The 17,664-nt window shown below is 51.1% G+C and overlaps 1 protein-coding gene across 3 annotated transcripts in view; it reads right to left on the reverse strand.

The window, feature by feature from the left end:
• The window catches only part of SEPTIN6 (septin 6), a gene marked incomplete at its 5' end in the record, with an annotated part of 30,423 nt that extends 13,926 nt beyond the window's left edge, over positions 1 to 16,497 (reverse strand). For all 3 annotated transcript variants that reach the window (XM_084269263.1, XM_084269264.1, XM_084269262.1), the window contains 5 exons: positions 696 to 857; positions 1,083 to 1,269; positions 2,380 to 2,575; positions 9,855 to 9,969; positions 16,471 to 16,497. In XM_084269263.1, coding sequence (XP_084125389.1) covers positions 696 to 857; positions 1,083 to 1,269; positions 2,380 to 2,575; positions 9,855 to 9,969; positions 16,471 to 16,497 — 687 coding nt within the window. The remainder of the gene's footprint in view (positions 1 to 695; positions 858 to 1,082; positions 1,270 to 2,379; positions 2,576 to 9,854; positions 9,970 to 16,470) is intronic.
• Between the last annotated feature and the right edge of the window lie 1,167 nt (positions 16,498 to 17,664).

Below are 17,664 nucleotides of genomic sequence, written 5' to 3' on the forward strand. Positions count from 1 at the left end.
CACATCAGCACTTGTATGGAGCTGAAGGGAAGCTACTGCTCTAACCAGCCTCCTTGTATGCCCCTACCCCCCTCATCCATTCCAGCTAACAGCACCAGAAGGCCAAACCAGACCAGGGACCTGGCTAAGTAACCTGAACAACAATAAACCAGCAACTCAGCACAGACAGGAGTCCCAGAGCCAGGCAGGTGAAGGGGCTCTGCTGCAAGGACAGTCACAGCCAAGAGGAGACATCCTTTGAGACTGAGCTTTGCAGGAACCACCAGCCCAGGAAAGCAAAACTGATTGGTGTAAAAAACACAGGATATGGAGCAGAGGGGTGCATGTCTGTAGCTGCCCTCACACCTGAGGGGTAACACCCATCTGATTAATTCATAACCCAGGACTGTCCTTGCCCTGCACAGCCAGGCCTCACCATCTGCTCCATTTCCTACAAGTCCTTCAACAGATAATGCATTAGAACAAGGAAGGGGTTCCAACAGTCTATTTTCTCACTAGAAAAGCTCAGCAGAGAGGCAGTGGCCTACCACAAGGCTAGCCTAGGATGACACTGTAAGGATGGGATCCTTGTGAAATCCTCTGGTTTTTCAGACACAAAATAAAGAGGATAAAGGATTTAAGAACCACCCTGATATGGGCCACCAGCCCCCACACTGACAGTGCTGTTGGAGAGCAGGAAGTGCTGAGTTACTTACATTCATTGTCCCATTTATCTCTGCCACCGATTCATCATCTGTTGGGAACTGGTAGATCTGAACCCCGTTACTGACCAGCTCACTTGTGATTTTTATTTTAAACTTGGTCAGCTCACTCTTGGAAATGGCATCAGATTTGGCAATGATGGGAATGATGTTCACCTAGAAAGGAACAGAGTGGCAAGAAGTCCTCACCTTTGCTCCAAGGAGTTTTTCCAAGTCCACAGTACAACTTACAAAAACTTAAAAGCACCCAACAGATCTGCAGCTTTTATTTCCCAACCCAGTCGTCTCCAGAAGCTTAAGGGCTATTCAATGTGAGGAGAAAAGCAGCAGCCTTTCCCACACACAGAGCAAACTGTCCCAGTAAGAGTTAAACGTGCCTACCTTGCTGTCAAGCTTCTTCATTGTTACCAAGTCCAGGGATTTCAGGGAGTGGCCTGTCGGAGCAATGAAGTACAAGCAAGCGTGGATCCGGGTGTCATGGTAGTTGTGCAAGACCCTTTTTATCTTCAGCTCTTCTTGCAAGTAGGCTTCAAACTGAGCATCAATGAACTCAACAATGGGCTTGTAGCTTTAGTGAAAGGGAAAAAAAAAAGTTACACATCTCACAGGAAACAGTGCTCCTCTGTTTGCTTTTAAGAAACAAGCTGCTTGTTAGAGTTCCCTTCCCAAGACCAATTCTCAAAATTATCCTTCCTCCCCACCCATAAGAAATTAAAAAATTGCACTCTGAACAAGGAGATGTGGTCCTGCATCAGCCTTTAGAAGCCTGTTTGACAAAACACAGTGCTGGAGATTCAGCAGTGGACAGGAGACACACCATCCTCTCCAGGGAAAGTGACTCATACTTTGAAATGTGAGGATTAGAGACTTGTACAAGGAAGGATAACGTAGACTCATTCACAGCAGTGTGAAACCCTTGCTTGCACTCAGGGAGCAAACAGCTTGCTGCTCTTGCAGCTCTGAGTCCTTCAGGTAAAAAACACATCTACACTCAGTATCTCTCTACCCAGTGCTCTGGGCAGGAAATCCTTGCAACCGCCTCCTCTGATTTCATCTGAAACACAGAGCCTGTCACACAACATAAAGGACACCCGTGCATCCTGTGAAAAGAAAAACTCATAGCAAAGCAAATCTCATTTGCAATGTCTCTGTGAAGGTGCACCTTGGAGAAGGTCAGGTGGAACTGCACAGCCCTTCACCACCACGCTGGGACATGAGCTGCCAGAGGTACTCCTCCAGGGTGTCTCACTGCATGTTTATTGTGCTTCCTTTGGCAGGAGGGAAAAGCCCTGCCAGAAGCAGCTGTTGAACCAAGTGGTCACTAGACCATGCTAGTGGTTTGAATGGTGGCTTGTGGTCAGCCCAGCCCAGGAAAACAAGCACAGATGCCCTACAGCTCTCTGCTCTCCCCACCAGATGAGTTTGGGCAGAAGGCTGCCAGCAGGGCAGATGTTGCTCTGACAGCATGAGAAAAGCTGATACGATGGCTGGAGCAGTGCTGACACACCACAGCCTCTGTCCTCTCTTCTACCTGTCCCATTCCAAAGACATGACAAGGACAACCCATAAGAAGGAAGGAGGAAAACTTTACAGCATAGTCTGGCCAAACTAAGGCACAGGAAGAGACCCTGCACAAGAAAACCAGATCACAAAACAGCCTCTCTTCCCTTTCACTCACCTGTCCTCTTTGTTGATCTGATCCCCAAAGCCCACTGTGCTCACAATGGTCAGTTTGAGGTTGACATTGCTCTCCTGCAGATCATAAGTACTGGATTTCAGCTGGACCCCGGGCTGTGAGTGAGACGCTGGGTCACCTTCAAACTTGGTGTTGAAAAGCGTGTCCATGAGGGTGGACTTACCAAGGCCAGTTTCCCCTATTAGGAAAAAGAGAGTTGAAATGTTCTGTTGAATATTAATACAGCTTGGCCTTTCAGCTTCCAAACATTAACAGGGGTGAAATTGTAGCAGATGAAAGCAGATCTCATGCTGCAAAGGGATCGTCTGGCAAGCACAAAGCCGTGTACAACGGGAGGTCTGTATCCCGGGCAAATTACATTTCACAGTCTAATGGCCATTAATATCATTAGAAAATAGAGATGAAAAGAAAGGTGAAAAGGCAAGGGGGAAAGCATCATTCAGATCTGCATATGGCCACAACTATGCTACAGAAGATGTTGTTTTCCTTAAAAAGTGGGAGAGGGAATGGGCTCATTTCCAACAAAAGGACGCTCCAGATCAATACGTCTCTAATAAGCAGCTACTGAAACAGCCTCCTGTACAGAGACTGGGGTCCAGTCCTACAGCAAGTTGTGCAGTTGGTTCCTTGTACCCCCAACAGATTTGAGTTGGGTGATCAGCCTTCTATACTGGAAGGGTGTATTTCTGCAATACCTGGTTTCCATAGCTTCGGGGCTACAAAGCTATTCAATCCTCCCAAACCTGCTCACGAAAGGGCTGCAGCACTGAACTGCTAATTGGATTCCATCTATCAATGGGGAATTATTTCCTTGTCTGGAAGGAAGAGAAAAATCCCAGAGACTAGTCTGAAATTTGGTTTAGATACATCCCAGCAAGAACAAACAATCCCCCCCACCCCCACCCCGAGCACTCAATCCATGGGGCAGCCTCCCTTATCACACTGGGACAGCAGAGCCAGCCTTCCAGCTCAAAGCTCTGACTTTGGGCTATACCCATAAGCACTTCAGTTTGCTGCCCTGCAAGGGCTGTTGTGTTTTGGGGAAACAGCACTTTCTGAGCTGCCCAGCTGGCTTTTGTGGAAACTTCAGGAGCTGTCTGAACCCCACCTGCTGCAAAAGCTGCTACGGGACCACAGGGAGCCTGTCTGGCTGAAGCAGCCTTCCACTCCCTCCCCGAGCGCTCAGCTCCCAAAAACTTCATCACTTTCCTACTCTGCTCAGAAGAAAAGAGCTTATTTTTCTGGGTTTAGAGCTCTGCAACAGATCCAAACTTCCATGAAATGCCCAATTCAACAGGGGGAAACTCCTCCCCATCCTTCCCCTGTCCAAATCTCCAAGCCTCATCCCTGAAAGCAGGCAAATTCCTCTCTCTTGGCCCCAGAAGGGACTTTTCTCACTCAAGGCTGAAGTTCAGAACAGGCAGGGAAGGGCAAACATCCACTGCTCTGGGAACTGAGCGGTCTCTGATTGCCAGGATCATATATCCTGTATCTTTCCAGAGGCAGCAAGATTCATTAACATTTGAAAGTCAATGTACACCTCGGAGACAGCAAAGACCTTGTGCTCCATCACTGACCCATGCCAGCTATGGCCAGAACAGCCACAAGTCCCCTTTTTCCTCACACCAATCTCTGCAGTCTGGAGGGGAGGAGGAGGAGGAGTCGGCACCAGGGGCTGGCGTTGCTGCAATTCCTTGTGCTACATCAGTGCATCAGCCACATCCACAACACTGCCAACTGGAGCGCACCGGCACAGGGGAGGGAGGGAGGGGGAACCCAGCAAAGCACCAGGTTCTCTCTGTTGCTGGAAGACTGAGCCAGACCATCCATAAAACTCATGTCTGATCACAGCAAGCCCTTCGTTGACTTGGAATCTCATAGTATGGGCTTTTAGGGTACCATCTGCCCCCAGATGGGGAGCAGGTGCACAAAGCAAAGCACCACAGTTTGGATGGGGATTTTGAGAGTTAACAGCAGCCAGCCTGCATGACCTGCCAGGCCTTTCTCAGGGCTTCCAGGAAAACAGCAGCATCGAAAAAAAGACAAAAAATCTAAACAGCCTGAGAAGGCTGCAGCGTTTCCAGAGCCCCTGCCAAGGGATGGGTGGGACAGCCCAGGCAGCTGGCTGCTTGCCTGCCAATGCCAGGATCCCTGATGGGGTGTCCCAGGACAGGGGAGCTCATCCGCCCAGGGGTGCACATGGCCCACTCGCTGGCCTGCAGCACCTCCTCCTGTGCTGCTGCCCCAGGCTCTCTGTCCCACAGCCTGGCAAGGGAGCAGCCTCAGATGCAGCAGCCTGTACCCCAAGCCTCCAGGGCTGCAGGACAGGGTGACAAAGGCGACCAGGGCAGGGAACTACTCCCTGCTCCGGATACACAAGGTCGAGTGTAAATCACATGGCCTTCCAGGCAAAACACCCTGTGAGCCACCCCTGTTCCTGCCTCCCTCCTCCTTTAGGGCCAAAGGCGTCCACATGAGACCAAGACTATTGTTCAAATACATCCTGAACCTGGCAACCATCGCCCACTTTAAATCACCCTGTGGTGTTTCCAGCAGGAGTCACTCCAGCTGTTGGAGGGGCCAGAAGTGCCCAAGAGGTGCAGGCAAGTTTTTAACATGCTTTTATACTCCAATCTCATGCCAGCTACACAAGGCCAGCAAAGGCAACTTTGGATTCAGACACTGAGGCTGTCCTTGCGGAAAGGGGGAGATCTGAACCGGTAAGGCATGTTTCCATGGGTGGGAGCTGCCCATCCAAACACCCACAGCTTTGTGTTTAAAACACAAAGCACCCAGCCACAAGCACAGCATCTCCAGCGCTAAGTCTGCACACCAGAAATGCCATTCAGCCAGCAGATACACCCATCCCCACACTGTGCAACTCCACTGCCATGGCAGCATTGAAGCCTGCCAGGGAGGAGAAGGATGGAGGGGAGAGGAATGACTGTCTCACCTAAAAGAAACAACATGAACAACGACAGAGTGACTTGAGATGGTGAAAGATCAAAGATGCTAATAAAGGGCTTTGGTGTGTTAAATATGACAAGAACTATGGAGCAGAGCTACTCTGAAGGGCAAAATGACAGAAGGGAAGATTTCTCAATTGCCTGGGAGTTTCTGCCTCTCACAGAGGCAACTTTTTGCTGGCTGGAAGATGCAAATGGTGCCAACTGCTTCTTGTAAGGACAGGAGTCCAGATGGAACAGATGGTCCGATGAAAAGGACAAGTAGTCTGTGCTTGTTCCAGCTGACAGCGCTGGAATCTTCTCCAAAAAGCAAAAACGATGAATGGGGATTAAGGGAGGCAGAATTGCCATGGAAAAAGCAGTGGTGTATGCAAACCAAGTGAGAGGCGTCCTTGGCAGAGAGATTATTTCCTTATGTCAGGCTTACAGGCACACATGTGATTTGATGTCCAAAACTGGACTTCAAGGATTACACAACCCAGCACTGGTCTGCTTTTGTGAAGCAGGGCTGACAGAGCACTGTGGGGAGGACAAGGCAGGGAGGGTGACCTTTACTTCTAAGAGTTCTGCACCAGGAAGCTCTGACAGCTGCTGGGAAGCTGTAGCATTGTGCTTTTCATCATGGGATGGATTTCTGCTGTTAAGTTTGATGATTTTCAAAGACTTAATGGCAAGAGATACACCAGTTGGGTGCTGGACATGTAGCAGCCAGTGCTGGGAAGGTACCATTGCTTCTGAACACCCAACAGCCTGGCAGCCTAGAGACATTGCTGGGCTCTCCAACACCAGCTATTCTGGGTGAGATGGAGATGGGGTGAGAGGTGGAGGTGAGGTGCTACATACCTGTCTCTCACACTGGCCAACAGCTAAGGTGGAAGAACAGAAGAAGCTGCACCCACATCAAATGCTTCTTCCTTTGGGAAGCTTCCAGCTTCCCAAACCCAAACTGAATTCACCTTCATGGCTTCTTCCTTCCACAGACATTTTGGCATCCTAAGCACCCTGCAGCAGTAAGCTGAATTACACACCACAAAAGTTGTGTCTGCTTTTTTTGTGCCTGGCAACTTGATTTACTTTTCCCTAGTACATGTGAAAAGCAACAACAAACAACTGCTCACTGGTCCCCTTCTCCGTATCACTTAGGGTTAAGAGGCCCCAGCCATATCATCCTAAATTGACTTTGGGAGGACAGAGGAGCCCTTGGAGTATTTCCCTGTTCAAAGGCATGGAGCAGCTTTCACAAGAGCATCCTTTTGCAAGACAGCAACACTTGTCCTTCATGTGATTAACCACCATGGCTCCAGACACCATATAATCTAATCCTAAAGAAAATGTATACGCATGCACAACCCCTTCATGTGAAGAAGTGGGAGTTAATCCAATGTAGCAGGTTTGCTGAGACAAGCCCTGAGGCTGCTCAGCCTGATAAGACCATCTCTCTCAGAGAGAGGCAAAAATAGTTCTTTTCACCTGACAGACTTGGGGAGACACCACACAATTCGCCTATCGCGAAGCAAAGGCTGCGGTGCAGGGGTAAGAGGAGCAACATGGGCTCACAAAAGATGCTGAAGCACCTCAGAGAACTACCTGGGTCCCAGCCATCGCTGTCCACCTCAGAGGACCAATGGCAAAGAGGCAGAAGAGGGCTGAGATGACCAAAGGCTTTTCAGCTGTTGAAACTCTGTCCTCTCCTTGGCTGGTTGCACCAGTGACCACAAAAATAACCATTGGGAAACTCGAAGGCTACACAGCTCCTCACCCCACAAAGCTGCCTGCAGCAGAGCAAACAGCAGCTCTGCACAAGGAAACCTGTGCACATCCCTCCCTTTCCCAGCTGCTGAGAGCTCCCGTGATCCAAGGGACTTGCTTGCTGGGAGTGAGACACCTCAAGCAGTTGTGGCACAGCCCTGAGACAAAAGAAGGCATTTCTGCTTCAAAATAGCTGTTTCTCATTGCAGTGAGCAGGCTGCTTAGAACAAATACCCTGCAAATCCCAGGAGAGAGGAAGGAAGATGCTCCTGCTTATAACAGAATGCTGGTCTAATGCAACTATAATCTACCCTGAGAAAGTTTACAAGAAAAAATGTCAGGTTTTTCTTCCTCTTTCTCTCCCCCAGCTCACTGAGAAACACAGTCAGCACAGAAGGTCTCAGCCACTACATACTTCTCCAGCCTTTGCACTGAATTAAGAGGCAGCTAACATTTTGTGATGGAAGCCTGAGGAAGAAAATGGTTGTGCTGAGGAATAAAAATATCAGAGAAACCATCCGCAACCCCTAACTTCTCATGAGAGGTTTGCTCATTTACTCATCTCTGGCTCCAGTCTCAGAGGGGAGACAGCTTTCAGCATGAGGAGAGCTAAAAATTGCTCCACTCTGGCTGTGCTGCTCAGAGCCATTTCTGAAGCTTTCCTTGGCTCCTCCACCACGAGTGGGAGGAATCGGTGGCTCGGATCCAGTATGGCACAGAGCAAAACTGTCACTGGGTTTTGCCTCCAACAGATGCCACACAGCTGAAAAATGGGGGGCAATGAAGTGCCTTTCTACTGTGCTTAGTGCCTCTGGCATCGATTCACCTTTTTGTTGTTTTGTTAGCTCCAATCTCATTTGCTCCCTGTCTTTGACTTTTTCACCCCAAACTCCTGCTGCACAAGTGAGACCCAACAAAACAAATCACAGCTGGACTCTGGGACTTTGTATTTTCTTTCTCCAGGATGTTTAAGAGTTTCACTTTCTTACCACAAGTTAACAGAGGCACCAGACAACACTTGAAAGGCATTTTAAAGCCTGACCTCCTCAACTCAAGATCTGCAGATCTTTTCATTAAATTCTTCAACAAAGTCTCTTTTATTTCCAGATTGACCGTGTCTGTACTATTACTATTCATAGAAAACTGACATTAATAACTAATGCACATTGATCTTGGCAAGTCCTTGTTATTTAGATCAACAAGCAATTAATGCATTCAATTTCTGTCCTGCAAAGAGGAAAGCAGAGGCATTCAACTCCTCTCCATACATCGAAGAGAACATAACCACAGGAAGCATCCACTGCTGTACCTGTAACTTGTAGAAAAACCCCAACACAGCAGCTCAATAAATGCAAAAGGCAACACTGTAGGACTTCAGCCTTTGGGACAAGACTTGCACTAGGTCATCTCACATTCCCCTACTGTGGAAATCACCTAGCGAGCGACTCAGCCTGACAGTGACCTCCACCTGTCAGCAAAGTTTATCATCTCACAGGAATGGCATTGTCAGGCAAAGTTTTCTTCTCAGCTCCATTTAACAGGGCTTTGCTCCCCTCTACGTGCTCTACTCATCTCAGGCTTAACCCTGTCCTGGGCAAACAGCAGGTCCACACTACAAGTGTATCTCTCACAGGAGGGGACAGACAGCCTTTGTGTGGGCACAGAGCTGAGTCCCCAAAGCTATCCAGGGGGTATCCACCAGCTGAGTCCCCAAAGCTATCCAGGGGGTATCCACCAGCTGAGTCCCCAAAGCTATCCAGGGGGTATCCACCAGCTGAGTCCCCAAAGCTATCCAGGGGGTATCCACCAGCTGAGTCCCCAAAGCTATCCAGGAGGTATCCACCAGCTGAGTCCCCAGCAGGTACCCAGAGCTTCAGCCCTCCCCTCTGTCAAGGCCAGGCACTGCGAGAAGCCTCTGCAGACAGGGCTTACTCCGAGCAGCCGTGGCCACACAATAACCCCCTGCTCCCAGAGGCAGGGCACCAGCATAAGTAAACCAAACTAACCCTCCTGTAAGACAATACAAATTCCTTATTATTAGTTTCCTTATTTACCTTACCAAACTGCCATACCAAAGCCATACAAGGCATCACTTCTGTTACCAGGAGTGCCTCGGAGGAGGGACTATTTGGGATCCTAACCCTGGGGAAGGTTGACAAGACAGACACACACTGCAGGGACAGACAGCAAGTCCTACTACAGTGCCAGGGTCCAGCTGAGATCCATCATACCACATGGCAGCTTGGACAATTGTCAGACCAGCTCAGGCTTGGCCAGACATTATTTTAATTCAAGTATGTACTAAGGGTGGGGGGAGAAGAAAAAATAAAAGTTGTTTTTTTTCAGTCATTCAGGAGAAGCATGACTGCACTTCATTAAAATAATTATAACAGTCATTCAATACCTAACCAAACAAAACCCTAGAACAAAGTTCTCTGGCATAAGTACCTATTTTCTTTTAAATATATGAAACTGAAACATATTAGGAGAATAAAGACTTTAATAGAAGCCTGGGATTTTAGGCATTTTTTTTCTGTGTTTCGCTGCTTGGTAGTGAGCCATACTGCACAACCTCAGCAGGGATTTCCCAGGGCCCCAGTAAATCCCCTTACTGAAAATAGACAGAACAGTGGGGGAAATTTAAAATCAAAGCTACCTTGTTCACTCCGTCATCTACAAGCTACATCCAGCTGCAAAGAAGCCCTTTTCAGCAAGAGAACTTCCCAAAATGGAAATACTCACCCACACACAGGATGTTGAAACAAAACCCATGATTAACTGACTTATTAACCAGCTGGTCAGGCAAACTGTCAAATCCTACGTGTCCAGAGAGCGGGACAGTGCGACAGCCTTCACCCTGAAACACAAGCAAACAGTTGTGTCACTTGCAAGCAAAATACACTCATCTGTGTAAAGCCCTGAGACCTCCCAAGCAGAATCAAGTGCAGGTATACTGTAAATTGTGTCAGCAGGCTTCCCTCTTCTTCAAAAAGAAATCCAGATGGGACAAACAGAGCATTTCATTTGCCACACATCAGGAGGTAGCCCCATCAGGAAAATATGAAACTGTGCAAAACACATACCCAAGCTCAGCTGCTGAAATAGAGGTGGCAAAACATTTGTTTCTTGAGAAATTATGTAGACACTCAAGTCTCACCTTATATTGAAAATAAAAAGAATCCCCTGTGCAAAGGAAGGTACTAATAATGCCTCCTCCTATAAGCCTATTACATGTAATTCACATTCACAGCTGCAATTACAGAAACAAGCCAGAAACAGGAAGACTACCTACATCTAGTAACTGAAGGAGCCAAGCACGCTGCCTCTGCAAAGCTTGTGTGCTGCAGCACAGAAACAGCAGAGACCACAGACACAGTCTGGGGAACATCAAGCACAGAAGTATCTTCCATATTGCTGTGAAGATGAAAATTTCAGACTGCAACCAGGAGTCTGTCCAAAACTGTAAAGTGGCCATTAGCACTGGAAAATCAGGGATCATTGAAGGAAGCTGCAAGGAAGATGCTTGCATGGGCAAAAGGCCAGACCATGCAAGGCAGCAGGTCTTCTCCAGCTGTGAGCGTTGCCATCCAGCCTTCAGAGCACATCTTTCAGAGCAAGGAACTGAACAGGAAAACAAGCTGAGAAAAGCATCCAGAACTGAGCTGCTCGTAACCCCGCAGCCCCATCAGAAGGCAGCCTGCACAGGGGTTTGGGAATGGAGGTGCCCAAACCTGCCTGCTGAGGGGCAGGAGCCACTCCTGCCCAGCCACACAAACCATGAGCAGCTGCTCCCATGTCCTGCTCTATCCTGTGCCCGACACCACCAGCCTGGACTCCCTGGCCAGGCATCCCCTTTCTGCCCTGGGAAGCAGAAGGGCTGAGATCCATCTCACACTGTGCTCCACACCCAGCACAGCCACCTGCTTCTGGAGCTGGGGTTGGAAGCTTTCACCTGGCCACAGCACAAAGAGCTACAGGCACCAAGGCACTCTGGGCTCCAGGCCTGCACAGCAGTCAGTAAGAAACTACATGCAGAGGCCTGACCTCAGAAACAGCATCACACAAAATGGAGAGTCGATGCTATCTCTGTGCACCATGTGTGCTGGAAAGTCCCCCTCCTGCAGCCCCCCCAACAAGGGCTTTTCTTAACAATGCATTTCAGTGCCAAATACAGAAAATTCCCCTCTGGCCTCTCAGGAACACGATCAGTTTCTAAGAAACACTACAGCCAAAAGGCAATCATTTATAGGCTGTCATTTTTAACTTCCTCTTTCAGGATCATGTTTTCACATACCTTGAAAGCCTGTTTATAGGGACAGACATACCTGTTCTCCCTCTTCTGTTAATGGCACTGGCATTTTAGGCTAGGAAAACATCCCCAAGGACTGCACACACTACAGTCACTCCCCACAGTAAGATTACTTGCCTTGTTGCTGTTTCACTGGTGTGGATTTTTTTTCCAAGCATGAGGCTCCAAAAACACTTCAGCCATTAACCATATTTACCACCCTTGATGTGTAAATATGTTTCCCCTTAGCCATATTTTGTGTATTCATCTGACTCTTCCTGCCAAGATGTTCACCAAATATGGTGCTTTATTAATTTCTGAGCACCTTGCCTCCAAATGACACGCTCACCAGGCAGGCGCTCCAGCTCCCTGGCAGACTCTGGTTTTGCCTTCTGAGGATGCAGCTCTGAGGCTCAATCATTCACAAACACACAGCTAAAGCAGCTGGAAGGGAGACTGTCAGGCACACAGATTTTGTGATGGCACACCTTAAACTCTCCTAAACTGGTCCCACTAAACCAAAAACCCAGCACTGAGGCATCTCATGGCAGCATCTGATCTCTGAGAGCACCCTGGCCCCACTGCAGAGCAGATGGGTGGACAGAGTCTGCGAAGACACGCGAGAGAACCACAGGCAGACTCCTCCTGGGGAAGGAGAAATATCAAGTGTATTTTTAATACTCAGCCTTAAAACTGCACTGTTGGAAGATTGTTTGAACACTACTCTCCCCAGGAAGTGTGGGCAGGAGTGTAGGCTCTCATTAAGAACAAATCTTCTCCTCATCACTAAATATAAGCGCGACCCAGATGGAAAAGAATGAACGGTAGAAGTTCAGGCACTCGGAGCTGAGGGGAGACATTTACTGTCACAGGAGTTCAGCTTGCAAGTCATTTCCTGTAGCCTTTTTCTAGTTACCTGCGGTTGATAACGGAATGAAACTGCACTTCACATCTGCGACAGGCCAGGAAACACGCACTGCAAAGCCCGATGTGCAGTCACAATGGCTGAGCCCTCGTGTTAAGTTCACAGCCACCTGGTACACGGTGCCACTCCAGCTAAAAACCCAAAGCCTGCTGGGCCAGGCATTGAGAGATCAGGTGCAGTGAGGAGGGGGGCAGAGGGGAAAGTCTCCAGGTCAGGCTGGTTTTGGTGCATCGGGAAGTTCGCAGCAGTTACCAAACCTGGGGTGAGAAAAGCATTTCCTATCTGATCCAGCAGGAACCAGCACAAGTCACCAGCCTTCACACAGCAAGCGGTGTCTCTGTATCCAGAGCACAGCTATATATAAACAGCATCACCATAAACAACATATGAACACAGCCATTACTCATCCTGCCTGTACCTTCAATGTTGATTTGGTTTACCTTGTTCAAATCTGAAAACTACGTTAAACTTAAAAGATTTTTGCTAAGGAACTGTTCAAGAGCCATCTTCCATTATTTACCTTCAAAAACAATCTTTCAGGCCAAATTTAACACGCAAAAAGAGGTACCAACAAGGTAAACGAGGTTTAACTACCTTCCACGAGCATCAGTGAGCGCTGGATGGCTGACAGACCTTCCATATTCTCTACTTTAAAGTCAGCATCTTCTTGGAACAGAGACAAAGACGGGATCTCTGGGAAGCCAGTGTGAACACTGGCACCACACCAAGATACCAGATGCCTCTTTTTTCCAGCTCCCCATACACACAGGGTGACCCCCCAGGATAGAATAGGCTGTTGTTGCTCGGGAGGAAGCAAAGCATGTTTACCACAAACAAGATGAAACGAACAGAAAGAGCAACACCTCTCTGGCTGCATTACCAGAGGTTATGGTAGAGGGAGAGGAAGGAGTAGCCACTGGGAGAGGGTATTTTATTTTTTCCTTGGAGGATTTACACACCTTTTGTCACGGCTTCTCAGTGCCACAGAAACCACCACTGTCTAGGCTAATTCTCACAGAGAACTATTGGAAACATATGGAAAACACAAAGATGTTATAATGAACGACCTCAAGCCTGAAAGCACTGCACATGACACATTAGCTTACATAAAACAGCAAGATTTAGACTCCAGGTGTTTGAATCACTCTGGGGTCCTCAGAGCGAAATCACGATTAGAGGGAAATCTTGCTGAGTGTGCATCTCTGCCCTGATCTGGTTTGTGTGACACACAGGTCCTGTAAAACACAGCACTGTCAGCTCCCAACAGCCTCAGAGCCCTGCCTGGCCACCACTGCTTTGTGGAGATAAAGCAGAGCATCCTCCCCAAGACACGCAGTGGTGCTGCTCATTGCAAACGCCAACACTCCACATTCAGGGCAATTTCTGGTGGCCTGAGCTCAAGGAACAATGAAAAAGGACCCCAGAGCAAAGGAAAAGCCTCTGCTTGGCAATATTCAGGCAGAGCACAGCAAATAAGGAATGCTGCAGCTCTGAACCCCAGGGAGCCAGTGTCCAAACCAGGCCTGCACAACAAGAAAAGGCTCCCAAAGACCGCAGTGCAATAGTTCTGCATCTCATCAAAAAGAGTGTCTGTGCTTAGGACACTGACAGCTGACATTTAGTACTTCTGACACAAGTTCCCACTTCTTCCCAGGTGAGAATCACTTCTAATGAAAGGCCTTGGATTTGGAGAATTTCCAAACACAACAGAACAAAACGAAATCTCAGCAGGCTCAGAGGGCTCTACCACTGCTGCTCACAGCAGCCGCTCTCTGGTTCCACTGGCACCCCGTAAAGGCGAGACCCGGAGGGTTCACCCCCATACCTGAGATACCTCTTGCACAAGAGGGGAAATGTCAAATCACAAAACAAGGCAAAACCTGAAATGAGGTTTTTCACATCATCTTTAAGCCAGCACAATATCAAATCCCTTCTCGTGACCTCGGCGTTATGGCATCCGCTTCCCCAGACTGCATTTGGCTCTGATTAAACAGCAAATTAGAGGAATACTTGTAGCAATTACAAGTGTAATTGTACAAGCATGTAATTCTCTTACGCAATGACAGAATCATCCAGCAGACAGCATACACATCCTCCACCAGATAAATGCAAAGGGGGAATGTAAAGTGTACATAAAGACTTCGTATTTCTTTTCCTTGCTTGGTCGGTAACAAATCACTAGGTCTCATAGCAAAGAAAAACCACAGAAAAGTGGGCAAGAAATAGTTCTGAACCTGTCACCACGGAAAGCCAGAAACACCTCACCAAAGCTCCTGACCACTGACCACCCTCTTCAGGCACGTTGCATCATTCAGACAATCAACATTCACGAAGCGTCAAGCGCTTCCAAAATCTCAAATTCTGACAGCTCCTGCCAAAGGGCTGCAGAAACACCACATTGTTTGGATACCTTCCCAGAAGTCTCCTCCAGCAAGTAAAAAAAAAATACAATATGCACCTCTATCAGCAGTTGCAATGATTCTTCTGACCTGTGCTACAGACTGAGAGTTAGGCAGCTCCCAGCAAGGCAGCCCTCCACCCACGGGCACAGGGCGGACACGTCCCCTTTGGGTCTCGGCGTTTAAAACCTGCACTGTCCACGCTGGCAGGGGACAGGCAAGGGGCCTCAGCTCAGTGGTGATGGAGCTGCTCTGCCTGCTCAGGGAGGAGAGGGCTTCACTGATCTTCTCACAATAAACACAGGTTTAGATCAAAGTTTCAATGGGACAGAGGCAGAGTGGTGACCCCCACCTCGGCCACCAGCCACATCTCGCACACGTTTAACTCAGCTGGTACACACAGTGCAGCCCCCTGCATCACCAGGACGTTCCAGATGACTGCTCCACAAACCACGGCCATGATCAGATACCCAAGACCTGGGCTGACAAGTCACCTGCCTGGACAACGACATTTTCAATTTGCAGCACACTAACTTCATGTCCATCTCACAGTTACCTTTCCTTTTGCATCTGAAGAGAGATTCTGCCTTCTCGTAATTCATTCCAGGCCACTAGCAGATGTCTGAAACTCCAGCACACTATCTTAGGAAAGCCTAACTCTCATATTTTTTTTTTTTTTAAAGACAAGGGAGCAAGTGAGTCACTTTACATACCTTGGCAGGCACATATAAGGCAACGGGTATGTCCAGGAGGAAATAACATCACAAATTGGCAAGGAACGGCTACATCTACCCGCTTAAGGAGACTGGCTCCATGCTAAAACCTACTGCTTTGAAGACAAGCAGCAAGCACTCATCCCAGGTGTGATTCCTGGACTAACGCATTGACACCCAACTGGGAAGCCCATCATACCACAGACAAGTCCCTTCTGCCTGCAAACACGTTACAACTGCCGCCTCAGCATTTCTCTAACGAACGCAGAGGTGGCTCAACTCTCTCTGCTCCTCTTCAGGGTAATTCCCCGCGGGCACACGGCGAACCCGGTGCCGCGCCGGGAGGGCAGGCGAGCCGCGGCGGCGGCCGGTGTGCCCGCGGGCAGCCGGGGACGGCACCGCGGGGCACAGAGCGCAGCGGGGACGCGGTGCCGATGCCGGCGGGCTCCCGCGGGCCTTCCCCGCCCCGCACGCTAACGAGCCCGGGCAGTCGGTTTCTCTGGCAGGAGCACGGCATCCCTGGGGAGAGGGGGAAGCCAAGGCGCGCTTCTCCCGCTGCTGCGGCCCCAGCCCTGGGTAAGGGCGCCGGATGAGCCTCCCAGCGCGCTGGGTCGGCCACCCCGGCCTGCGCTGCGGCTCCGCCTGAGCCCGCAGCGGGGCTCCGAGGGTCCGGCGGGGAAAGGCCCCCGGGCCCACCCCGCTGCCCAAGGTCGCCGGCCCGGGCTGCTGCCTCGCAGCCAGCGGCGGCGGAACCAAAACCGCCCCTCCCCAGGTAACCCCGGCTGGCCTCCGAGCGGCCCCCAAGCCCCGATCCCCCGGCGGGCCGCCGCCCCGGAGCCCGCGGGAGGCCCCAGCCCGGTGCCCCCGCAGCCCGCGCCCCGCCTGGCGCGCCCCGACCCGGCCAGCCCCAGCCCCAGCCCCAGCCCCGCCGCCCTGGCCTCCCGCGCCAGCCGTAGCCGGGCGCTCCCGCCCGCCGCCGCGCCCGGCCCACACGAGGCCGGCGGCAGCAGCAGCACCCGACGCCCGCTCTCACCTGCCGCGCCACCTCGGCCGCCGCCATCGCTGCGAGCCCGCCACAGGGCCCACCCCAGTCGGGCGGGCAGGCGGACGGCCCCGGACGCGCCCACTGGGACACCGTGCGGGGGGGGGGGGTGTGGAGAGACCTGCCGCTCCCCCGGCCCCGCCCCGCGCCCCTCGCGTCCCCACCCCCTCGCCCCGCTCCGCCGCCGCCTCGCCTCCCCGCCCCGGTCGGTGCCGCCACCGCCGCTCCTCTCCCAGAAGTGCGGAGTAGCCGGCCTCCCCCGCGACTGGCCGCGATGGTGCAGCCCGGGCTGCGGGCGGGGCCGCGGCCACAGTGCGGCGGGGCGCGGCGGGAGGAGCGGCCGGGGCGGCTGAGGGGCGCCGCGGTCCCGTTCCCGGCCGGCGGGTTGGCCGGTCCCCGGCGGTCCCAGCACAGCGATAGGCTCCCCCGCACTGATCCCGCCTGCCCTGCGGCCCCTCGCCGCGCACCTGGGCTGCGGCTGGGCCCGGGTTTCTGGCGTGGGCCTCCCGGCCTCAGCAGATCACGTGCTATTTCAAACAGAACGGCTGTGTGCCCCCTCCTGAGGTCTGTCAGGGCGGTTCACGCTCGCTTAGGAACCCAACTGATGGTGGCTATGCTGGCTTCTCCTCCGGGGACAGTGCAGCCCCTTCCCTCGGCCCCTCGTGCAGCCTGAGCTCCCTGGCCGGTGGGCAGGGGCAGGGTGAGCCCCCCTGCTGCTCTGAGGGTGTCCCTTGATGCCAGCAGAAGCATCAAACAAAGGCTGAGAGGAAACTTGGTCCTTACCCAAAGCAAGTAACATTCCCAGCCCCTGAGACCCTCCAGGAAAAGTCCCCAGGGTCCACACCCCAGTTTTAGCCCAGTCAGAACCTGCCAGTGCCACCAGTCCCTAACACAGGCACAGACAGGGTGTCCCTAAATGGGTTCTTTGCTTTCACCATCAGTGCCCTTGTTCCCCCACAGCAGCTCCTCATTTCCTTCCTTGTTTTCCCCAGCTGTGACCCAACAAGAGCTGTAAACTGTCCACAGGATCCCACTGCTGTGTGTGTTGAGGTCTCTCCCTCCCTGAGCCCACAGAAGCCACAACAGCCAGTGACAGAACCATGCTGTGCCAGACAGGGAGCAAGGGGACAATTATTTTTTTCACCACCAGTCATTTGGGCATTATGGGATGACACTGGCTTCCCA

This window comes from Gallinula chloropus, assembly GCF_964237585.1.
Source record: "Gallinula chloropus genome assembly, chromosome: 11".
NCBI classification, from domain to species: domain Eukaryota; kingdom Metazoa; phylum Chordata; class Aves; order Gruiformes; family Rallidae; genus Gallinula; species Gallinula chloropus.